Source organism: Staurois parvus, unplaced genomic scaffold (genome assembly GCF_062004578.1).
Source record: "Staurois parvus isolate SC_StPar_1 unplaced genomic scaffold, SC_StPar_1.0 ptg000059l, whole genome shotgun sequence".
In the NCBI taxonomy this organism is placed as follows: domain Eukaryota; kingdom Metazoa; phylum Chordata; class Amphibia; order Anura; family Ranidae; genus Staurois; species Staurois parvus.
In genome coordinates, this window is record NW_028317855.1 from 3,981,632 (window position 1) to 4,007,546 (window position 25,915).

The 25,915-nt window shown below is 40.4% G+C and overlaps 1 protein-coding gene across 1 annotated transcript in view; it reads left to right on the forward strand.

The window, feature by feature from the left end:
- The window catches only part of PGBD5 (piggyBac transposable element derived 5), a 151,725-nt gene that overhangs the window by 116,079 nt on the left and 9,731 nt on the right, over positions 1–25,915 (forward strand). Inside the window, exons 5-6 of the mRNA XM_089668556.1 lie at positions 13,291–13,488; positions 20,615–20,720. Coding sequence (XP_089524682.1) covers positions 13,291–13,488; positions 20,615–20,720 — 304 coding nt within the window. The remainder of the gene's footprint in view (positions 1–13,290; positions 13,489–20,614; positions 20,721–25,915) is intronic.

Here is a 25,915-nt window from a genome sequence, read left to right on the forward strand (position 1 = left end):
ATCTACCTTCCCGGACTTGGATCCTGGGCGGTAGGTGATGTGAAAATTGAACCTGGAGAAATATAGGGCCCAACTCCAGCCTTCACGCTGCTAAGCAAACCTACTATAACACTCTCATCAAGACCCTCTCATCCAATCCTCGTTAACTCTCTACCCTTAATTCCTTACTCCACCCCCCCACTGCCTCCACCCACCAACTTACTTACTGCACAGGAGATTGTCAGTCACTTCAAGAAGAAGATCGACACAATTTGTGATGAGATCTCCAGTGTCAAACTTCCTCCTCTAACCAACATACCAGGCCCAACACCAAACTCTACACTCTCCTCCTTCGACCCTGTGACCACCAAGGAAGTTACCTAACTCCTTTCCAAGGCCCACTTCACCACCTGTCCCCTGGATCCTGTCCCCTCACGACTGTTGCAGCCTCCTTCCTGCTCTATCCTAAACTCTCTAACCCACATCTTCAACCTCTCACTCTCCATGGGCACCTTTCCCTTCCCACTCAAACATGCAATGGTTACCCCCATCCTCAAAAAACCCTTGCTGGACCCCACCTGTTTGAATAACGTAAGACCCATATCTCTGTTCCCATTTGCCTCCAAGCTTCTCGAGCGCCTTGTTCACAACCGTATGAACTGCTACCTCACCGACAACAACCTTCTTGATCCCCGACAGTCTGGCTTCCGCCCACAACATTCCACAGAAACTGCCCTACTAAAACTCACTAATGACCTACTAACTGCTAAAACCAATGGCCATTACTCCATACTTATACTCCTTGACCTTTCCGCTGCCTTTGACACAGTCGACCACCCGCTCCTCCTCTGCTCTCTCCTGGTTCTCCTCTTACCTTTCTTAACACACTTTCAGTGTCACATACAATTCCTCATCCGCTCCGCTTCCTCTTTCTGTTGGGGTACCCCAAGGTTCTGTTCTTGGGTCCCTCCTTTTCTCTCTCTATACCTCCTCCCTGGGCCAACTGATAATCTCCCATGGCTTCCAATACGACCTCTATGCTGATGACACCCAGATCTATCTCTCCACTCCCCAGCTCACCCCCTCAGTCTCCTCACGTATCACAAACCTACTGAGCAACATATCAGCATTGATGTAACATCACTACCTTAAACTCAATCTTTCAAAAACTGAGCTTGTAATATTTCCTCCTCCCCGATCCCCCACTCATGACTTTACCATTAAGATCAACAGCACTACCATTTGTCCTTCCCCTCATGCCAGGGTGCTTGGCGTAATCCTAGACTCTGACCTCTCCTTTGGGTCCCACATCCACTCACTGGCTAAATCCTGCCGCCTCAACCTCCGGAACATTTCCAAAATCAGCCCCTTCCTGACCAATGACACCACAAAACAACTTATCCACGCCTTGGTTATATCCCGTCTCGATTACTGCAACTCCCTCCTCACTGGTCTTCCGTTACACAGGCTATCCCCCCTTCAGTGTGTTATGAATGCTGCTGCTAGACTCATACACCTTACCAACCGATCAGCGACTGCTGCCCCTCTCTGCCAATCCCTCCATTGGCTTCCACTAACCCAACGTATAAAATTCAAAATACTAACCACAGCTTACAAAGCCATACACAACACTGCCCCTAGCTATATCACCAACCTCATCCACAGATATTGCCCACTCTGCTCCTCCCATGATATCCACTTCTCTAGCTCCCTCATAACCTCCTCCCACACTTGCCTCCAGGACTTCTCCAGAGCCTCTCCCATCCTCTGGAACTCCCTACCACAGCATGTCCGGTCAGCCCCCACCCTGTCTGCCTTTAGGCGATCTTTGAAAACTCACTTCTTCAGGGAAGCCTACCCCACCTCCACCTAAGAACTGTACTTGAATCACCTCCGCCAGATCATCCTCCACAGCTATCACCTTTTGTATCACCTCCCCCTTCCTTTAGATTGTAAACTCCACGAGCAGGGCCCTCCCATTCCTTCTGTACTGAAATGTATTGTAATTGTACTGTCTCCCTTCTATTGTAAAGCGCTGCGCAAACTGTTGGTGCTATATATATCCTGTATAATAATAATAATCTAGCTTGCCGTGGTCTTAGGCGCTTGGCAGATCTTAAATATTCTAGATTCTTATGATCTGTGAAGTTCATGATTGGGTGACTAGCTCCTTCTAAAAGGTACCTCCATTCTTCGAACGCTGTTTTGATCGCCAAAAGTTCCCTGTCACCTATGTCATAGTGCCTCTCAGCTTGACTTAGTTTCTTAGAGCAAAAAGCTACCTTATGGAGCAGAGCTTTTGAGCCTTGGCATTGCGAAAGCTCGGCTCCTGTAGCCACCTCCGATGCGTCCACCTCCAGGATGAAGGGAAGTGTTGGCTCTGGGTGTTGTAATACAGGAGCAGACGTTAACTGCTTTTTTAACTGCTCTAAGGCTGCCTGTGCTTCCTGGCTCCAGAAAAAACGTGCATGCTGGCGAGTGAGTCGGGTAATGGGGGCTATAATGGTTGAGAAGCCCTTGATGAACTTCCGATAAAAGTTGGCAAAGCCCACAAATCTTTGAACCCCTTTTTTGTCAGTAGGTGCAGGCCAATCCAGTATGGCGGAGATTTTCTGAGGATCCATAGAGATTCCTTCAGTAGAGATTATGAGCCCAAGGAACTGGATGGACTGCTTCTCGAACTCGCACTTTTCCACCTTGGGGTACAGGCCATGCGTCCTCAGCGTAGCCAATACCCTTTTAACATGGTCTCTGTGGAGTTCCAACGAGTTGGAGAAAATCAGGATATCGTCCAGGTAGACAATCAAGAAGAGATTGCGGTATTCCCTGAAGATATAATTCACAAAGTGTTGGAATGTTGCAGGGGCATTGCACAAGCCAAACGGCATCATTAGGTATTCGAAGTGCCCAAAGCGTGTTCTGAAAGTGGTATTCCACTCATCGCCCTCCCTAATCTGAACTAAATTGTAGGCTCCTCGTAAATCTAGCTTGGTGAACACTCGGGCTGTCCGAAACCCCTGAAATAACTCAGGAACGAGAAGGAGTGGGTAACGATTTTTAATGGTGATCTTGTTGAGTTCCCTATAATCGGTACAGGGACGGAAAGACTGATCCTTTTTTTCAAACGAAGAAAATACCTGCCCTGGCAGGTGAGGAAGAGGGACGGATGAATCCTTTGGCGAGGTTCTTGTAGATATATTGCCGGAGAGCTTCCAGTTCTAGTTCGGATAGTGGGAAGATTCGCCCAAAAGGCATTTTTGCCCCTGGAAGCAGCTCAATAGGGCAATCATGTGATTGATGAGATGGTAAAGTGTCAACTTTCTTTTTATCAAATACATCAAGGAAATGGTGATAGGCAGGGGGAACGGATTGACTGGCTCTAAGACCTGGCACACAGGGAAATTGGGTGTAGGAGTGCCACAGTGCTGAAGGCAGTAATTTGATGGGAAGGTGACTTCTTTCTTGACCCAGTTGACTTGCGGATTGTGAGCTTGCAACCAAGATATTCCTAGGATGGCTGGAAACATGGGAGATCTCAGGACGTTGAAGCGGATGAATTCCTGATGACCAGAGTCCATTGTGACTAGGATGGGAAGCCAGAGATCAACCAGCAGGGCAGGGCTTCCTTATAAAGGCTGTTTGGAGCCAAATTTGAGCCGATGTGAACTTCTGCGGTCATGCAAGGTACTGGCAGGGGTGCCAGGTCTCCTAACACCTCTGCTGAGGACAGAGCCCTGACAGGGGTAGAGTGACAAATCCACCATATTAGCATAGTGATCACCCACACAAATAGAAAGGTGAATCTCCCCAATGAAGACACAGGCTGCATAAAACTTGACAGAATCGAACCCTTCCCCATCTTATCCAAAAATGTAAAAAATAAATTTGCCTAGAGGTACTTTTTAGCAGAAAGGCACTGCATTAGTGCTGCAGTACACCCACTTCCTTTTGTTGGTCAGGTAATTTGACTATCTTTGAGTGCACCCGCTGTTGATATTAGGGTGCCCACTCAGAGTTTATTGCTGCCTCTCTCATACAGAAAGCCTGATTTAAAAAAAAACATAAAAATGTTCTCATAGCCACCAATCAGATTTAAGCCTATCTTAAAATATAGAATGTGTTCTATAGTGCAGGAGGTTTTAGAGCACAAGATTTAGGAAGGTTCAACTGATTCTGTAGAGAGGAGTGTTCATTCTGCAGGGGATTATACAATGCTAAGATTAAGCATAACAGAGTCAATTTACTGACTTTAACACAGTTGTACAGTTTACTGGCTTATATTAGCAGCTCACTGAATGCTTTCACGTGTTGCCTGAAATTGATGCCTGTAATCTTTCATTATCCTTTATCTACTACAATCACCTCTCAGCATGAATAGGAGTGTGAGGTTGCTGTATTAATTGTACTTGGCATGAGTTTAGGTTTAAAGGGTAACTCCATTTCTGTGGAAAAAATAACAAAAAATAATATAGCATATATGATTGCGAAACAAGTCATGTGGGTAATTGAATAATATTAAAAATGGCCTCAAATCTGCAGTGCTGTAATTTTTTGCAATATGGTAACGTGGAGGAGTTCTGTACACAGATGCAGTACAGAATGCCCCTCAGAAATGTAATTTATTGCTTTTGTAATTGGCTTACTGATTTTCACAGAAATCTTCACTAAGTCAGATTTTGGGAATCCCCTGCAGCAAAAGATGCTCACATCTAAGGGATACAGACCTTGCCACATTCCTAGAACCCTGAGAGTGCAACTGATTGATAATTATGAAATAACGCCCATTCATATTCATTTTACATATTGACACAGACAAATGACTATTTCTTCAGAATAACAAAAAGTAGGAGTCTGTAACAGAGTTTGTAAAAATCCCTGCAATAAACATAGATCACCCATAGAGGGGACATGTTTTTTTCTTGCCCAGTTGAGCATAGGACATAATATTTTTATTTAAAAAAGTGAAGCACAAATCGGCTATTTCTGAATCTTTGGCCTTCAGCTTGCTCTATGTACTTCCCCGAACTTATAGAAGGGGATGGTGAACAGATATAACTGTATTCAATGCGGGCTCATCGCGCTTTACACCAGCAAGTATATTCTACATGCACGGTTATTCTGGCAGTCTCTTGTGTTTTTTTTTTTACTAATCTTGGGCTGTCAGCACTTTGCCTTATATGCCAATCAGATGAGCATGCATAAAAGGGTGGCTCCAGAGGGACATTGATAGGGAAACCACCGTAGAACCGAAAATCAGCACTATTGTGAATCCTATTGATTCAGATAGGAAAAACCTTACAATGTCAAGTAGCAGCATCCATTGTAAGTGATTTTCCCAACCTGTGAATTATCTTTTTAAAAAAATTTACTTAAATATCACTTTAAGCAGACCTCACACTGTTCACATTTATATCTAAAATAAATAAATAAATAAAATGTTTCAGGTTCCTCTTTGACCTTCACAAATATTAAAAATGATTGATAGTTTTAGTTAATAGTTTACTGACTACTAGGGGAGAGATCTTGCTGAACTTGTCTTGAAATATGTATTGGAAAATTTAGAGCTATACTAATCTAAAAGGTAACTAAGCTTACTGATTCTGATGACTGTAAAATTCCATGCTAATTCCTCATTAACTTGTGTAACAAGGCCAAGGTGGACTGAGGAATTACAGAGGATAATTCTAGGCTTGCCTGCGTCTAATATTCACATAGGATCTTCATTATCCAATACTATGCCAATATGTTAATGTATCCTATATTTTGTAAAGGTTATAATTATATCAATATGAAAAGAGGTCATCTGTGATGCAGTGAAATGGTAACATAATCCAGAAATAGAACAGAATAGTCTACATAGAGTATAATAGATTAACGGTTCTGGTGATTTTTGTTAGAACAGACAGATTAAGGGATGGGAGTCCTAGGGTGCTTGCATTTTAATAAATATCTAATGTGTTACTACCTTGTATTTTGGGAATTCTTGCTACCTCTCTTGTACTGTAATAAACATGCTTAATACATGTTGTAATTATCTCAGATGATGTTCCCCCAAAATATATATATATATATATATATATATACACACACACATACATACAGTACTGTGCAGAATTTTTGCAAAATGAGCAAACAGAAGAAAAATCTAAATCAAATCAATATTTGGTGTAACTACCCTTTGGCTTCAAACCGGCATCAATTCTTCTAGGTACACTTGCAAACAGTTTTTGAAGAATCTCAGAAAGTAGGTTGTTTCAGATATCTTGGAGAACTAACCACAATTTTTTTCGTGGATGTGGCCTGCCTAAAATCTCTGTCTTATCATTTAAACACAGACAGACTCCATGACGTTGAGATCAGGGCCCTGTGGGGACCAAACCATCACTTCCAGGACTCCTTGTTCTTTACACCACTTCTCATCCAGCGGTGTACCGGTACATCGCTGGACTTTGTGGTAATACGGCCTGCTGCTGCATCAACCCAGTACCATTTTTTTAGAGCTAGCGGTCAACTCTCTTGTAACGGCAATTGAAGCGGCTTTCCAGCTGTTCGATTGCTATTAGAAGCAGCAGGTGGTGACGTCCCCCCCTCCACCGCTTACTTGGGCTCTTCTATCCCACCGGGAGACTCAAGAGACCAGTCAGCACGTGGGATCAGCTTTGATCAGGGCTCTGTAACAGTAAACCGATAGCGATGACCTGATATCACTTTTCGTTTACTTAGAAGCAAACAGCGCCATTAAAAAAAAAAAGAGAAAAAAATTCAGAAACACTGATCTTGGTGTTTTCTAATGCTTTCATGTGCAGAGGAGGGATGTGGGATCCTACAGATCCCAGATCACTCCCTAAAGAGTACCTGTCACGTGCCTATTGCTGTCACAGTGATCAAAAAAAAAATTTAAGAAACAGTGTAAAAATAAAAAAATAAATTAATAATTAAAAAATGTAAGCACTCCCATCCTCCCGAGCTCACGTTCAAAGGCGAATGCGCGCACCGGTCCCGCATGCACGCAAACAGCAATCAACCCACACATGTAAGGTATCACCAGGAACATTAGATCATGGGCAGTAATTCTAGAACCAGACCTCCTCTGTAAATCTAAAGTGGTAATCTGTAAAGGCTTTTAAAGCCTCGCATATGGATAGTAAAATGTACATAGTTTGTCGTCATTGCACGGGTATGTACAATTTTAAAGCATGAGACATTTGGTATCTATTTACTGGGTGTAACATCATCTTTTATATTTCACAAAAAATGGGTTATGCATTGTGTTTTTTTGCAAAAAAAATCAAAAAAGTGTATTTTTTCCTATAAAATTGCATTTGGAAAACTGCCACGCAAATACCGTGTGACATAAAAAAATTCCAAAACCAACCAGTTTATTCTCTAGGGCCTCTGCTTTAATAAAATATATAATGTTTGGGATTCTAAGTAATTTTCTAGAAAAAAAACCTGATTGTTACATGGGAACAAAAAGTGCCAGATATGGCCCTGACTGGAAGTAGTAATTATTATACAGTATTTATTATTATACAGTATTATTATACAGTAGTAATTACATTGGCTGTATGTTTGGGGTCGTTGTCCTTCTTCAGAATAAATTTTGGGCCAATCACATACCTCCTGGATAGTATGGCATGATGGATAAGTATCTGCCTGCATTTCTCAGCATTGAGGACTGTAAATACAGTGATTGCCCAAGGAAACCTAATGCATCAGATGAAAGACACATCATGCTTACTTCCCTTCAACATTGGAAGATGTCCAGCAGTTCCATTAGCATAGAACTTGTGTAATCCAGTAGGAACCATGTATACCTATCTACTGTCCAGAGAGGTCTAGCCAGAAGTGGTCTTCATCGAAGAATTGTGGCCAGAAAGCCATACCTCTGACTTGGAAACAAGGCTCAGTGACGCAACTACAGTATGTAGAAAAACATAGAAACTGGGGTGCAGAAAAATGGCAGCAGGTGCTCTAGACTGAGAAGTCAAATAGTTAACTATTTGGCTGTAGCAGGAGACAGTTTGGTCGCAAAGGGCTGTACAGCAGTACAATAATGAGTGTCTGCAGGCAACAATAAAGCATGGAGGTTCCTTGCAAGTTCGGATCTGCATTGCTGCAAATGCAGTTGGCGATTTGGTCAGGATTAATTGTCTTCTCAATGCTGAGAAATATATCATGCCATACCATCAGAGAGGCCTGTGATTGGCCACAAATTTATTCTGTGGCAGGACAACATCCCCAAACATACAGCCAATGTCATTAGGAACTACAGTAACTTCACCGTAAAGCAGAACAAGGAGTCCTGAAAGTGATGGTTTGGTCCCCACAGAGTCCTAATCCAACGTCATCAAGTCTTTCTGTCTACATGAAGGGACAGAAGGATTTGAGGCAGCCTACATCCACAAACATTCTGTGGGTAGTTCTTCAAGATGTTTGAAACAACCTTCCTGTTGAGCTCTTTCAAAAACTGTGTGCAAGTGGTGTCATTGTACAAAGTCACTTGGAGACAATCATAGGCATTGGGGATGTTTGCCATGGGTTTGTGTTTTTCACCACACCAAGACTCCCCATGGTCAAAGGCTCCCGTTTTTGTTCAAAAGCAACAGCGGATTGTTACAACTACTTGTAAAATGAGGGAGAGCCCCAGCAACCAAAAGTGCAATCTACAACACAAGCTGAGACTGGAACAGGTGATCAAAAAAACTAAAAAAAAAAATGGAGAAAATAAATGCCTGGAGAGCTAGAAAATTAAAGCGATAAAAAAATCTGTTAACGATATTTTAAAGGCTTGATAAATAGACTGCGTTATGTAAAACATGTTAATTCAAATTACAGAATCACAAAGTTTACCTGATTTAACTTCAGTTTAGACATTAATAATTATTTATTACAAACAGAAAAGGGATTCAGAAAGGGACATATTTATAAATATATTATGAAATTGCATAATGAAATCTGTATGTCCCTTTTGGGTGTCTGTGCACCAGCTGTTTTGTCATATTTATGAAGCATTAAACTTCTGGTGCACTGAAACACCTATAAATAGAAATAAGTGAATTGTTGTAATTTCCCCACAATTTTGGCAAAAATCAAATTTAGGAGGAATTCTTCTTTTTGTCATTTTCAAGAATGTAATGGGTGTTAAAAGGCTCATGATGTTTATGGATTCTCTATTCAACTATTATAGACCTGTTCTTGTGCTAAAAAGTCACCATATTAGCATCATTATTTTATCTGTTTTCTTTTGCAAAAAAAAATTGTGTAAAAGTGTAAAATAAAAGTACAGAATCAATAAAAAAACAATAAAAAGAACACTACAATTAAATAAACTGAACTGCCCTAAATACATTTGTTATTAAGCAGCTCAACTAGAGAAAATGAAAGTTTCTGCTTCTACAAAAATGTCATTAACTGTGGGTGAGTTAGATATCATAACTGTGTTTTGCTCCAAGCAGGAAACCGAAACTTTGTAAATACCCAAGTGGGCACGCTGTTGCATGGTTTCAAAGTCCTGCTCATCATCCAGAAGAAATATTTACAACGAGACAGTTTTCTTAAAGGAGTTGGGAATGCACACACAATAAACTGTGTGAAGATTCCTTTCTATTATTCAGTCATGTGAAAAGAAAAGCCCTGTTTACTTCTTGCATCTGCACATGACTGGGTAATTAAAGTGAATCTTCATACGATTTATTATAGGAACATTCCCAATTCCTTTAGTACATCAGTCTCAGTGTCTATGTTAAGGCAGAATTGGTGGCTATTATTGGTAGGCTATCATCAGCCTGATTGGGCATAAATTTGTGCTTTAATGTTGCAGATGTAAAGAAATACATTTTACCAGCTCCGACATAATAGTCTGATTAAGTCAGCAGGTGCACTAAAGTGTTCATAATGCATTCATGCCAAGAAGCCAGAAGGAAGAAAGTAATTAAATATAGACTTAAAATAATATTAACATATGCAAATACATGCACTGAATATCACAGAAAACAAGATTCTGTTCATACAGCACTAGAGGAAAAAAGCTTATCTTAGGTTCACTTATTTTAAAGTTATTTAAATATGGCATTAAGGTTTGATAAAATACTTATTGAAACAGGCCCTGTGCAGAAAGGATGCCTGGCACATGCTAGGAATGTAGCTCTTGAAAGAAACTCGAAGCTTAAACCAAGTTTTAGGTTCACCAACTTTGAATCAAATATATACTGTAGGTGCATTTAGTTTTTGTTTTTTTTTAAATGTAAGTTGTTTGATTATTATGCCTATCCATTTGCATCTGTATTATCTGCCTCACTGACACCAAGGTATACACCGGTACATGTATTTTTTTTGGTGGATGCACTGTTCTTGGCAACTTTATAGCTTTTCCATACATTTTCTTTGTGAGGCTGTAGAGGACTACAATAAAATAGATTTCTTCATTTGTGAGGTAATAGTAGTTATCAGGTCCTGTTCACATAGAGGTTTTCGTTTGTCCTAATCTAGTTCATGCAAACTAAAACATGCAAAAATGTACCGTAATTAAAGCTCTTGAAAAAATTCTTAATTTTTAACATCAAAGAGCTTTGGAGATACCAAGTGCGCTTTCAGAGCATGGCTAAGTGGTTTTCTGAGTTGCTTGCTGTTTTTGAACTCTGGATTGCGTGTTTGTGTGTGTGATGCAGCCTCCATTTATTCTGTGCTATTTAATAAAATTATTGCAGCAAGGCGGGTTGTTGAGCATTTCAGGGGACAAACCCTCACTGTTTTATATTTTTTATCAACTGCACCTATCCATTTGCCTACATGTGAAATGGGTCTCTTAAGTTTTTATTGGGTACAGCAGCAAAACATCCAACAATCCTTCAATATGATACATAACTTACAGGCGAAACAGGTTCAGTAGACAGGATCCATACAAAAGTAAACTGGATCGAGTACATACATTAATCCTCCAGGCAGAATGGTCCATCTGGTCTGTAGTGCAATTACTTGGACCTGCAGTAAATAGTATAATTCTGGTCTAATACAGAAAGTTGCAAGAAGGTGAAGAAAAACTGCCTAGGTATGGCTCTGCTGTCATACCCATTTTGTACAGTATGTGAAATTAGCCTTTTAAACTCCTTTGTTCTTTATTTAGTTGTCTCATGCATTCGGTGTTAAATTCATTACTTGTTGACTAGGTTACCTGTATTTGTGAATACACCCTAATCCTTGTAAGAGTATTTACATATATCCAGCTAGATCTGAGAGTTACTACACAAAAGAGGTAGTTCCATCTGCAATATACAGGTGAAACTCGAAAAATTAGAATATCGTGCAAAAGGTCATTTATTTCAGTAATGCAACTTAAAAGGTGAAACTAATATATGAGATAGACTCATTACATGCAAAGCAAGATAGTTCAAGCCATGATTTGTCATAATTGTGATGATTATGGCTTACAGCTCATGAAAACCCCAAATCCACAATCTCATAAAATTAGAATATTACATGCAATCAATAAAACAAAGTTTGTACATAGAACAATATCGGACCTCTGAAAAGTATAAGCATGCATATGTACTCAGTACTTGGTTTGGGCCCCTTTTGCAGCAATTACTGCCTCAATGCGGCGTGGCATGGAAGCTATCAGCCTGTGGCACTGCTGAGGTGTTATGGAAGACCAGGATGCTTCAATAGCGGCCTTCAGCTCTTCTGCATTGTTCGGTCTCATGTCTCATCTTTCTCTTGGCAATGCCCCATAGATTCTCTATGGGGTTCAGGTCAGGCGAGTTTGCTGGCCAATCAAGCACAGTAATCCCATGGTCATTGAACCAGGTTTTGGTGCTTTTGGCAGTGTGGGCAGGTGCCAAGTCCTGCTGGAAAATGAAGTCAGCATCCCCATAAAGCTCATCTGCGGAAGGAAGCATGAAGTGCTCCAAAATCTACTGGTAGACAGTTGCATTGACCCTGGACTTAATGAAGCACAGTGGACCAACACCAGCAGATGACATGGCTCCCCAAATCAACACAGACTGTGGAAACTTCACACTGGATTTTAAGCATCTTGCAGTGTGTGCCTCTCCATTCTTCCTCCATACTCTGGGTCCTTTGTTTCCAAATGAGATGGAAAAGAGGACTTTGGACCACTGCGCAACAGACCAGGTCTGTTTTTCTTTAGCTCAGGTAAGACGCTTCTGACGTTGTTTGTTGTTCAGGAGCGGCTTGACAAGAGGAATATGAATTTGAATCCCATGTCCAGGATCCGTCTGTGTGTGGCGGCTCTTGATGCACTGACTCCAGCCTCAGTCCACTCCTTGTGAAAGTCCCCAACACTTTTGAATGGCCTTTTCCTGACAATCCTCTCCAGGCTGCGGTCATCCCTGCTGCTTGTGCACCTTTTTCTTCCTCACTTATCCCTTCCACATAACTTTTTATTAATGTGCTTTGATACAGCACTTTGGGAACATCCAACTTCTTTTGCAATTACCTTTTGAGGCTTTCCCTCCTTATGGAGGGTGTAAGTGATGGTTTTCTGCACAACTGTCAGGTCAGCAGTCTTTCCCATGATTGTGATTCCTACTGAACCAGACTGAGAGACCATTTAAAGGCTCAGGAACCCTTTGCAGGTGTTATGGCTTAATTAGCTGATTAGAGTGGGACACTTTGAGCCTAGAATATTGCACCTTTTCACAATATTCTAATTTTCTGAGATTGTGGATTTGGGGTTTTTATGAGCTGTAAGCCATAATCATCACAATTATGACAAATCACAGCTTGAACTATCTTGCTTTGCATGTAATGAGTCTATCTATTTCCATCTAACTAAAATATACTTGTAATTATAACATTATTTACATCCATTAATGGAGATTTCACATAAACTCAGTATCTAACAACTGTTTACCCCTATGACCTCCTTCCTTCTCCATGCTCTGTGCCCATCCATCTACATTTATATTTGTTCCTTTTTTAACTATTGAAATACAACAGATTTGGTTAATCCCAATGTTGCTTAATAAATGAGAGTCTGTGCTAAGAAATTACAATGCATGTAGTCTATACAGCAAGAATACTGAGAGTCATTGTTATTGACATATGCAAAGAGACAAAACTGATAGAAAGCATGAGGGTTATGGTTATAGAGCCATAAAGGAAAATGTCATGGATATAGCATAAATTTTATCAATCTAATATTTCTTAAAATCCAGAAATATTTCATTTTAAAGATATAGTCTACTATAACATTTTGGTGTATTTTTTTTTATAAATACAATAAGGTATACCCTGCTAGAACATATACATTTTACCAAAGTCTTAAAAAAAAAATCATTTTTTTAACAGGCATATACTGTTGTGGATTGCTCAGCTCTCGTAAAAGTGACTGTACTGGCCTACCTCAATCAATGATGACTAACACAGAGGTACCAAAATCACGAGGACACTATGAAATAAGAATGAAAGGAAATATGTCCCTTATTTGCTGGTACAATAAAGGGCATTTCCGCTTTCTGAGTAATGCTTACTCTCCCATTCAGAAAGGTAAGTCTTTTTCTAGCAAAAAAAATAGCATATGTATTTGTTCCCAGCTAGTATAAAAATGGAAATATTTTGTTGGGTAAATAAACTGGAATTAGAAGATATGTGGATAGTTGTTGACAATGACTTCTGCAAAAGATGAAATAAATAATTTTTTAAAATTCACTATTCATCAAAAACTAGTAAACTGTATGTAAACCCAAATATCCAAGTCCTTTAAATTGCTCCATTTTTGGCTGATAAAGCTTATCTAAACCCCAAAACAAACAGTTAAAATATTTCAGCTTACCAGTCATTGGATGAAGTGACTGCATTTATTTTCATTTTATTTTCTTTATTTTTACTTGGTGATTCTGCCAGTAACACACTTCCAGGCCTAGGATGACAGATGACTCGCTCGTTCTTCTATATCAGGTCAACAGAAACAAAATCTGACTGAAACCCCATCCTGTTCCTATTGTCCATAATGTAGAGGGGCATGATTCGGTAATCTTTTACAGAACAATGTGATTGAGAACAGTCAGCATAGGCTCAGAGTGCAGGAAGCTATCTGCTCACAAGGTTTCCATAAGGTCAGCAGTTATTTTTTGAACTTGTCAAACACATTTAATAAAATACTTTCAATGCCATATTTAGCAGACAATAAGGGACCAAATTATAGAAGTACATTGGTAATTATTACATGCATAGTACTGTAATTGTATAATATTGCTGACAGAAATGCCAGTTGATCCTGCCTGTTTAAACTCTCTCTTTGGGTTTCCTGTGATAAGGTGACAATGGTAAGCAAGAACTGTAATGCAGTGGAAACACTGTCACCTTCCCATATGTTCTCCTACATGCGTGGGAACAACTGGAAGCCATAGCTACTTAAAGTGTGGCTACAAAGTGCTTTTGTCTGGCCATAACATTACAGGCAGCCACTGCAGCTGGCCTACTTTGAAATGCTTTATTGACTGTGGCTCCTGTAGAGAGGATTACTATCAATACTTCTTAGAGCAGCTGAGTGGCGTGGTAAAATATAGGCTGCTTTGGCTTCACACTACCCACAGCCATGGTGCTCAACGCAGTTAGATAGCAGACAAGTGACTGCTAAATAATTTGGCTATGGAAGTTAATTATTAGAAGTTATTTGTTATTCAAAGTAAGACTGGTTGCATAGTAAATGTCTGCACTACAACCTGAATTTTGGAAAACCCAAGTTTCACATATACTGTATATAGTTAAAAGTTTGGTCAAATATATATATATATATATATATATATATATATATATATGGCTTTTTTTTTCATTGATTAAAATAAATAGTGGAAAAAGTATTTTTTTCATCAATTCAATATTTTAATAAAAAATTATAAAGTCTTTTTCTTTCACAAATTACATTAATAAATTGAAAAAAGAATCATAAATAAATGTCCCCCTTGTCCTAGATCACCACAAGTGTAATTCCAAAAACTATAGTCCTTTTTTTCCTCCAGGATAAATGTCTCTCTTATTTCCAATCTTCGTGAAGTGTCCAATATTCATATACCTCAAAAAACAAAAAGGCTCAACATAGTGTGATATCCTTATAAAAAAGAAATAAAAATTGTGCCATTCATCGTGAATCACACCAAACACTTAACTTGTGCATAACACATGTGGAAAAAATAAATAAATATATAAATAAATAATTATTGATACATCCTAAATTGTGAATACACTCTATCTGTGAACACTGCAATAAACAATAGTGATCCACTCAAGTGACAGGTACTATCGCACTCTGTAAAAAACTTTTTGCTATTATTACAACCCACTGCACAAAACAAACAGCACTCCAACTCGTGTAGTAGTGAATAATTACCCTAATAATGTCTCATAAAGCTTGTCAAACACATAAGAGATGGCATCAAACTCCTGGGTCCAGATCAATCCTGGGATTTCTCCTCCACTCTCATTTAAAATCGCAGATATCAGTTCCCCATCACAGAGACACATCTACAGATCACATAACATAAGGGAACCACCGCATGTTCCCACTTCCAAAATGGCCACGGCCGCACTTCCGGAAAACGTCAGTGGGGAACTGATATCTGCGATTTTAAATGAGAGTGGAGGAGGAATCCCAGGATTGATCTGGACCCGGGAGTTTGATGCCATCTCTTATGTGTTTGACAAGCTTTTTGAGACATTATTAGGGTAATTATTCACTAGTACGCGAGTTGGAGTGCTGTTTGTTTTGTGAAGTGGGTTGTAATAATAGCACAAAGTTTTTTACAGAGTGCGATAGCACCTGTCACTTGAGTGGATCACTATTGTTTATTGCAGTGTTCACAGATAGAGTGTATTCACAATTTAGGATTTATTAATAATTTTTTTTTTTTTTTCACATGTGTTATGCACAAGTTAAGTGTTTGGTGTGATTCACGATGAATGGCACAATTTTTATTTCTTTTTTATCAGGATATCACACTATGTTGAGCCTTTTTGTTTTTTGAGGTATATGAATATTGGACACTTCACGAAGATTGGAAATAAGAGAGACATTTATCCTGGAGGAAAAAAAGGACTATAGTTTTTGGAATTACACTTGTGGTGATCTAGGACAAGGGGGGCATTTATTTATGATTCTTTTTTCAATTTATTAATGTAATTTGTGAAAGAAAAAAACTTTATAATTTTTTGTTTAGCTTTCAAGGGTGAAAGTGAGTGATTTTTCTTTGGGTATATCTTTATTGATTTAGAATTAGAGTGTGCTAATTGAGTAATTTATCAATATTTTAATAGTTTAATGTATTTAAATACACTTAGCTATTAAAATATTGAACTGATGAAAAAAATACTTTTTCCACTATTTGGGAATGCCCAATTGGCTCTGTTTTGTAACTCTAAGCAATTTAAAAGTCAATAAAAGAATAAAAAATCATTTAATGGTGCCTACTCGAGATGTATGTAAACTGTAAACCTACCAGTTCACTAAAACTATGGCAAGAATTTTATATTTCTCTGACCACTACTAGACCATTCTCTCATCAGGATCTCAGAGGGCATTTAAAGTAGAACTAAAGGTGTTACTGTACTCGTGAACGTACTCCTGCAGATTCTGTGCTAATCTTCCCCATGGAGTGTTTTCTGTTCTTTTTTGTACTGCAACATACTGCTGTAATTCATCTCTTTTTCTTTAAAAAAACCCTCAATAAAAACGACTGAAATAGAAAGTAAAACTAAAGGCAAAACCTTTTTTCTTAATTTTGGACAGATAAGAGAGGATTATAATGCCTGTCAGTTTTTTGCTGTCTGTGTCCTATTTGGGAAATAGGAAAATAAGAAATTTGGCAAAAAGAGGAAAAGAGACAAAATTCCTCCGAAGTGAAGGAGTCCCTGGTTGTCACCAGGGTCACTAGAACCCTATTGGAAGAGTTCCCCTATATTACTGTTCTAGGGAAAAGCCAAAACTTGAGATTTTGTTTTACTTTCACTTTCAATAACAATGGAAAGCATGACAAATAGAGAGAGTGAGTTTTTCTTAGGGGACACAGACAGCAGTAAAAACATGACAAGTGTTCTAATCTTTCTCCACTCTGTCTAAAGCAAAACAAAAATGTATGCCTTTTAGTGATACTTGAAGTACCTCCAAACACATCTTCCAATTTTGTTTTTGTTCCCATGTTTCCATCTCTTTTTGTACTTTTATCAGTAATTTTGGACCCAGTGCTACACCATGCTTTTCACTAGGAGCCCAGATGACTAGCGGTGTAACCGATGAATTTTCTGTATCATGACTAACATGTCTTCTGTCATGTAATGTTTGGCTTCAGCTGTGACATTATTCGAATTGTGAAAATCACATTTTCACAAACCTAAAAATCCAACTGAATATACACTATATTGCCAAAAGTATTGGGGCGTCTGCAGCGGTGTATTTACCTCGAGGCAAACAAGACGTTTGCCTAGGGTGGAAATATTTAGGGGGGTAGCACCGCCCCCTGGAAGAAGGGACCTGGTGAGCAGTAGCGGACTGAGTCATGCAGGACCGCCATCTGAGGGGTACCCCCAGAACTGCTGTCTGCAGGAAGATCGGTGTGGTGGGGGAGGGAAGTTGCAGAATGATGCCCTGTGTATATCTCCCTTCAGCAGCTGAAAGCTGGTCTCTCCCCCTCTCCCTCCTGCAGGCTTTCTGCTGCTGGAGGGAGAGGCAGACCTGGCCGGATTGAGAGGGTGCCCTTGTGTTCCTGAGTGGCCACTGAGCTCCTTCCGCCCACCTGCACTCAGAGCTTGGACCAGGGGAAAGCCTGGAGCAGGGAGAGGAGAAGTGGTGGAGAGGAAAGAGCCGAGAGGAGGTGAGCTGTGTTTTGCTCTCCGGGCTCTCCCTCCTTTCAGAACAATGCTCGTCCATGCAGCACATAAGACATGATCACTAACAGATCGTATGGGACTGTACACACACACACACCCACTATGATTACCACCCCCTACCTTCTCCAAGGGCTGCTCATCTCCAAGAAGCAGGAAATGTGGGTAGGGGGCGTTAATCATACTATGTATGTGTGTGCGCGCGTGGACAGTCCCATAATATCTATCAGTGATCCTGTCTCATGTGCTGCATGGTCGACAGATAGGGAGAGCCCAGAGAACACAACACAGCTCACCTCCTCCTGGCTCTTTCCTCTCCACTTTTTCTAGGAAGTGTAATGGGTATTTTGGGAACAGGGGGTGGCATTTGCTAGGAGGAATAGGGGGGGGGGATTATGTGCTAGTAGGGGGCAGAGAGAGAGGCAAGAGGGAGAGAGAGAGAGAGGCAAGAGGGTGAGAGAGAGAGGCAAGAGGAAGAGAGAGAGGCAAGAGGAAAGCGAGGGGTAAGAGAGAGAGAGGGAGAGAATCATATACACACACATATTGAACTCTCTCACTCTCTCATTGGGGGGGGCGCACAATTTTTGTGTTGCCTAGGGCAGCACAAAACCTACATACACCACATGAACTTTAATGGCATTCCAGTCTTAGTCCCTAGGGTTCAATATTGAGTTGGCCCACCCTTTGCAACTATAACAGCTTCCTTTCTTCTGGGAAGGCTGTCCACAAGGTTTAGGAGAGTGTCTATGGTAATGTTTGACCATTCTTCCAGAAGCGCATTTGTCAGCTCAGGCACTGATGTCGGAAAAGAAGGCCTCGCTTGCAGTCTCCACTCTAATTCATCCCAAAGGTGTTCTATCAGGTTGAGGTCAGGACTCTGTGCAGGCCAGTCAAGTTTCTCCACCCCAAATTCACTCATTCATGTCTTTATCGACCTTGATTTGTGCACTGGTGCGCAGTCATGTTGGAACAGGAAGGAGTCATCCCCAAACTGTTCCCACAAAGTTGAGAGCATGAAATTGTCCAAAATGTCTTGGTATGCTGACGCCTTAGGAGTTCCCAGCCCTGGAAATTAAGGGGCCAAGCCCAACCCCTGAAAAATAACCCCACACCATAATCCCCCCCCAAACTTTACACTTGGCACAATGCAGTCAGGCAAGTACCGTTCTCCTGGCCAAACCCAGACACGTCCATCTTATTGCCAGACAGAGCAACTTGATTTGTCACTCCAGAGAACACATCTCCACTGCTCAAGAGTCCAGTGGCAATGTGCGTTACACCACTGCATCCTACGCTTTGCATTGCACTTGGTGATGTAAGGCTTGGATGCAGCTCCATGAAGCTCTCTACGCACTGTTGTACAAATCTGAAGGCCGCACCAGGTTTGAAGGTCTTTAACTATTGACTCTGCAGACTGTTGGTGACTTCTGCACACTGTGCACTTCAGCATGTGCTGATCACGCTCTGTCATTTTACGTGGCCTACCACTTAGTGGCTGAGTTGCTGTTGCTCCCAGTTGCTTCCCCTTTGCTATATTACCACTAACAGTTGACCGTGGAAGTAGCAAGGAAATTTCATGGGTGAATGTATTGCACAGGTGGCAATCTATCACAAAGAGTCAGCAAACACAAATGCTCCTGCGCTTGGGGATGGACTCGATGCAGGCTACAACCACATTAAGAATGTCCTGGAACATGCACACCTTGCTGCCCTCAAATAGACCGGGGGAATCCAAATATACTGAATAAGGAAAGAACAAACAGAGGGCGCACAGGCCTAGTGCATTACCATAAAAAATGTTTAATAAAAAATAATAAATAATAAAGTAGGTGTTGTACTCACAAATGACAATATAGTCAAGGCACATCATAAAGAACAGCTGGGTCAACACCGTGCTGAGTAACAGTCCGTAATAGGGAGTGTAGACATTCAATAGGCTGACGAGTTTCGAGGACTTGCCTCTTTCCACAGCTGGAGGATCACAGCTGTGGAGTATTCAAGGGAAGAAGACTAATGATTTCTACTATAAACAGCAGAAACCAGCACGAGACACACTTCATTTCTGGTAAGTAGCATCCCTGGTGCTGGTAAAAAAAAATGGCACTAAACTTCAGTATTAATTTAGGAGCCACCAACCAACACAACTGCAAGCTACCAAAGTAGCAAAACTACAGATCTGTGATCCATGCTATTTGAAAGTCTGTAAGCTACCCCACTACCAACTTGCCCTATGTGACCCACCTCCACACTTCAGAACCTCCATCCCACCAACAATTTTCTGTTCTAACCACATACACATTGCAGAACCACTCTACTGCACACCACTCACTTGCATCATGTGTAAGTTGCACATCTTGCAAAACCAATATTCTACACACAGATAAGTCAACCAACTGACTTTGTCACATATAATCATTGCAGGTCCAATCTAAAAACATTGTCACTGTAACACCACTTCAAAACTTTGAATAAAACAGCAACTTGTAGATTGAATAACATTGCCAAAGACAACAGAGACCCCAAAAAGCTGCAAAAGTTCAGTTGCTTTTGTGACAATTTGCTTTTGACAAGGTGATACAATGTGTAAATTGGGACATTTTTAGGGTGATTTCTCTCACTAGAATAAAAATTGCAACACCTTTTATCACTGTGTGCTAAACTTGCAGAGAGTCTGTTTGGCTGTCAGGTGACTGAAAACCCTGAAAAGTCTTTACCTTAGAGTAGTTTTTCTTTCCTTGTTCACCGTTACTACAATGTCCATTATTTTTATCATTATCTTCCTTTCTCTTTACAGGAGTTATTATAAAAAGGAAAAGTGGGGAGATTCCTTGTCCCCTGGCAGTAGAAGCATTTGCTGCTCATCTCAGCTATATCTGTAAATATGATGATAAATATAGCAAGTAAGTAAACTTCAATCGGTCATGCATAAAAATACCTTTTTATGTTGTACAATAAACCATTGTGGAATGGCTCATGTGCCTTCCCAAGTATCCTTCCAGTTTGATATTAAAGGCTAACAAGACTCACAGTATTTAAAGAACAAAGGATTGCCACACTGGTAATATAAATTCCTTCACCAAGCTTTATTGTACAAACAGTACATCTTGCATGCCTCCTCAAAATTGTTTTACCCATTCAGTCTTAATCATTTGGGCATGACTAAAGGGTTAATAGGTTGCTTTGAGCTCATTACTAAGAACTGATGTTTAGTCTGCCATTTTTATATTCTCTTTGTATCACTGATTATCATACCAAGAAGTTTTAGAAGTCATTGAGCATGAGAGCGGGAAAGGGGGCTAATGAAATGGTGGTATTATTTGTAGTACATGTTACGTGTCAAAATAGAGGGAATGGTTGTGGCTTAGTAGCAGGATTTGCTAGGGGAGTACATAGTGCGCTGCTGCAAAAAATTGGGCTACCAGTGGTGGTGTAAAAAATGCTCCATCATTGGTGGTGTCAGTGGAAGGGATTAAATGATAAAGTGGCGGCAGATAGGAACAGAGTGGGAGAGGTTTGACTATGTTATATCACTATTAATAATATTAGAAATAACCTGCAAATGTTTATTAACCTCCCTGGCAGTATTCCCGAGTGTAGCTCGGGGTAAAGTTTCAGCACCAAAAGCGGTAGCCCCGAGCTATACTCGGGCTTACCATGCGGCGCTGCTCCGGGATCCCCCGGTCACTTACCTTGTCCTGCGCTCCTGCGATGTCCCTCCTGCAGTGTCGCCGGCAATGTCCTCTGACGGCTGCCGGCATCTGTCATCTGGGTTCTGTCCCCTGCGAGCGTCGGGACGTACAGGGGACGGAACTGGCGGGAAATTTGAAAATGACAAAAAGTGACATTCACTAAATACACTAAAATCACATAGTAAAACATTACTGTATCAAAGCATTTCACGTACATTTTGTCCCTAGTGCTTTGTCCTGTGCCCTGCCTGCATTTTTCCTGTTCTTTCTGCCTGGAAACTGAGAAAAGTCCATGGCATCCAAAAAGTGTCCCTTTAGGTCAAAATCGGTTTTAGACCAGCTAGAGAACAGCGATAGTAAATTAGAACCACTTGCAGAATTGAGTGATAATGATTCGTGGGGAAATTCTTCATCAGACACTGAAAACAATTTTGCGACTTTGGTCAGTGATGTGCGAACCTTCCTTATATTTCAAATTTCAGTGTTTTGGTTTGATTATATTATTGAATTAAATGTATTATTATTATATTATTATTTTTTATGATTATTTATTAAATTATAATTTATGATTTCGTGTTTCAAATTGTAACATACCCGGGATGTTTACTAGACTCTTGTTTGGACAGATTTCAGTGAGTTATTCCTACAAATTACAGGCCTACAATAAAAAAAATACATATTTCCATGCAAAAAAATGTACCGCTTTGAGCACAGAAATATGGACATAATAAGACAGCTAGGGAGGTTAAGGTTTTTCAGTTTTTTGTATACAGCACAAGACAACAGTGCAAAAAGCTGTAGGAAGTGAAAAAAGAGTGGACAACTAGGCCAAATATATATCGAAGGCAAAATCAAAACAGAGAAGCCAATGTCATAACATCTTATAGAGTGGATATAGCCAGATTGTGGGCATGCAAATGCCAAGGGAACAGCCCTACTGCGGATGCCTGCACCTCATATTGACTAGTACAACCCACAACCTACAGGAGGAGATGACCTAAGTGCCACTTATCAAGCCAGAGAGACCCAAAATTAAAGAGGAGAACAGAGCATAAAGAGAAATGAAGGAAGAAGGGGATTGGGGAAAAGGAGGAGAGGGAAGTTGAGGGAATCCTACAGGATACACCCACATGTGCACAGCTAAAAGCTGCATGAAATTTATCAAGTCGAATGTAAGGAGCGGTCCAGGTTCAAATTGTCAATATGCGCAATCCATGGTTCCCATACCTTCAAAAATGTAGTGTGTGTATCATTCAAAATTGAGGTGAACTTCTCTGCACCATGGTCCCTATAAGTCGTTGTTTAACCTTGACTTAAGGCTAGGTTGAGAAATGCTGTCACCAGGCGTCCGCATACAATGTTCATATTCTGTGACTGTTGCATAGTTAATTTAGCTGATTTCTAGATGAAATGTAGGAGTCATGATCAGGACAGAGCAGTATGAGTCACAAAGAGAACAGTGTACAATGAATGTGGTTTCACATTTGTTTCATCTGTAATATTTGAAATGTCTGGCAGAATGAAGTTCAAATATTAATGACCTTATTTTTTAAATGAAGGAAGAAAGGCTTTTTACAACATGTCTTGTAAAATGACCTTCCCAAAAAAGAGTGTAAATTGGAAACTTCAGCAGAAGATGCACAACATCACAGTAAAGCTGGCCACACAATGATTAAAATTCGACCCCTTCAGCAAGCACCAGCTTAATTTCAGTCAGTGTTTGGCCATTTCTGCTCGGCAGAAGTCAATCGTTGATAGGGAGGGATTCTTCCATACACTGTATTTGTGTGGATGGAGGAGACTATAATATTTTTTGTTCAGCCCAGAGGCTGAATAAAAACAAAGCTAACTGTCTATGATCCAGCTTAACCCCTTTATGATGAGGGTAAAGCAAATCCTAATGCCTGAACATAGTTTTGCAACTTTGACATATGTTAGAAAAACTGTACATATCATCACACCTGCTTAGTGTATCCAGATGAGTTATACTTTGTATTTTTCATAACAAAGTGGGGGCATTGAGGACACCATTGATCCTGCCCAAATCTTCAACTCCATTTGCAGTAATGCAGCTACAAACTTGCAAGGAACCTCCACCATGCCTTACTGTTGTCTGCAGACAGTCATTATTGTACCGCTCTCCAGCCCTTTGCAAACAAACTGGCTCAAACTACAGGAAATATTTACATTTTTGACTCCAGTAGAAAGCACCTGCTGCCAATTTTCTGCACCCAGTTCCTATGTTTTCGTCCATAGGATGTGGAAACAAGGCTAAGCGACTCAACTATGCACAAAAATCTAGTAACTTGGGATACATAAAAGTGGCAGCAGGTGCTCTGCAGTGATGGATCAAAATTTTAAAAATCTGGCTGTAGCAGGAGGCAGTTTGTGGCCATATCGGTTTGATGTTCTGCTACACAAGCCAGCAATGGCTTATAAACAAAGAAACTGAAAACGGAAGTGACAAAATCCTCTTTGTTTCCAGTTTCTGATGTCACACAGAGGAAGAAATAAGATCAGTTCCTGGCACTGTGTTTAGGGAAGCTGATGCCACCGGTGGAATCCTTACGGCATCCTTAAGGCAACAGCGGTGAGAGGGAAGTTGGACCCCCTTCCACCGCCTGTGCAGCAATGACCAAGGTATCACACTTCCAATCCAGCAACATAACTGGTATGTTGCTGGACTAGAAGTGGTTAATTAATAAAAATAAACTATTCACTCCCATTTCTGAAATCATTCTTAGTCTACAGCATTTTTTCACACCTGCCTAAAACTGTATATATGATAATTGGGCAACTATGTGGCGAATGAGGTTTAATGTTGATAAATGTAAAGTTATGCCCTTGGTGGCTAAAAACATGCATGCATAATACATTCTAAGAGATCCACTGTAGGAGTCAGTGGTAAAGAAGAATCTGGGTGCTCTGCTAGATCACATCCTTAAAGTGGTAGTAAACTCTTTTTTTTGTATACTTTTCCCTACAGGTAAGCTTATAATAAAGCTTACCTGTAGGTAAAATGAATATCTCCTAAATGTGCACCATTTGGGAGATATTTGCTCTTTTTGACAGTTGGCACATGCGCTCTGCAGGAACAGGTATACCTGTGCCGTTCCTTCAGAGCACCGTGCTGTGGCCCGAGACTCCTACGAGCATGCGTGGGAGTGACATCATCGTGGCTTTGCCCGTCAGACAGCCAGAGCTTGTGAACCCGGAGGGAAGACCAGGTGAAGATGGAAGCCTCTGCAGCTGTGACAGCAGCCACTAGATGGCTTTGTTTTAAGGCAAGTCCTTCAAATTGTGCTAGTATGACGTTACCTTGCAGGGGATTTTTTTTTCTCTTTTAGGTGCGGTTTACTACCGCTTTAATAACAGCATGCAATGCCAAGCTGTAGTTTCTAAAGCTAGCAAAATACTTTCTAGTATAAAAAAGGTATAGACTCCAGAGTGACACACAATTTTGCCTCTGTAGAAAGCAGTAATAACACCTCATCTGGAATTTTGGGCACCAGTTCACAAAAAGGATATTGGAGAAATGGAGAACGTGCAGAGAAGGACAACCAAACTGATAAGAGGCATCGAGATGGGGAAAGATTAGCTAAACTAAATGTATTTTGTCTTGAGAAGAGGCATTTTGGGGGGTATAATAACCATATCTAATTATACTGTATACTGTAGGTGGTCCATTTAGTGAACATGATGTAAAGTTCTTAACATTAAATGCATTAGAGAGGACAAGGCAGCACTCTTTACGTCTGGAGGGAAAGAGATTTAACCTCCATACGAAAAGGCGTCTTCACAGTAAGAGCTGTGAAAATGTGAAATCAAGAACTAGTTCTGGCCAGCTGAGTAGATTTTTTTTTTAAAAAAAGAGCTGGATGCATTCCTAAATGCACAAAAGGGTAACTGAATATTAATATTGACAGGTAATAACACCAAAGATTGTTAATCCAGGGAATATCTGATCCTGGGGGATCAGGAAGGAATTTTTTCACCCCACTGGAGCAAATTTGACAGTGCTTCATAGGCTTTTTGGTGGGAGGAATAGTGCTCCATCAATGGTGTCAGTGGGAGAAATGCTACCTCATCATTGGTGTCCGTTGGTGGAATAGTGTCCCAAGGGCCAGATAGAAGCAAGCAAAGGGCCAAATCTTGCCCCTGGTTCGTAGTTTAGAAACCAGTGGGTTACAGTGACATGTATTCAAAGAGTTGAGGTCAGTTATTTCTAAGACATTTTCTCTAATTTTTTGGGACATTTGTTGACTGTTAGGTATCAGTGGATTGGTGCAAAGAACATGAGGTTTATTTAAAAAAAAAAAAGTTTTCTTCCAGTTCACTATAAGTAAAAGAATCAATAGTTTTTTTTCAACACTAATAGCGTAGAACGTAAAGTCCCAACTACTGTC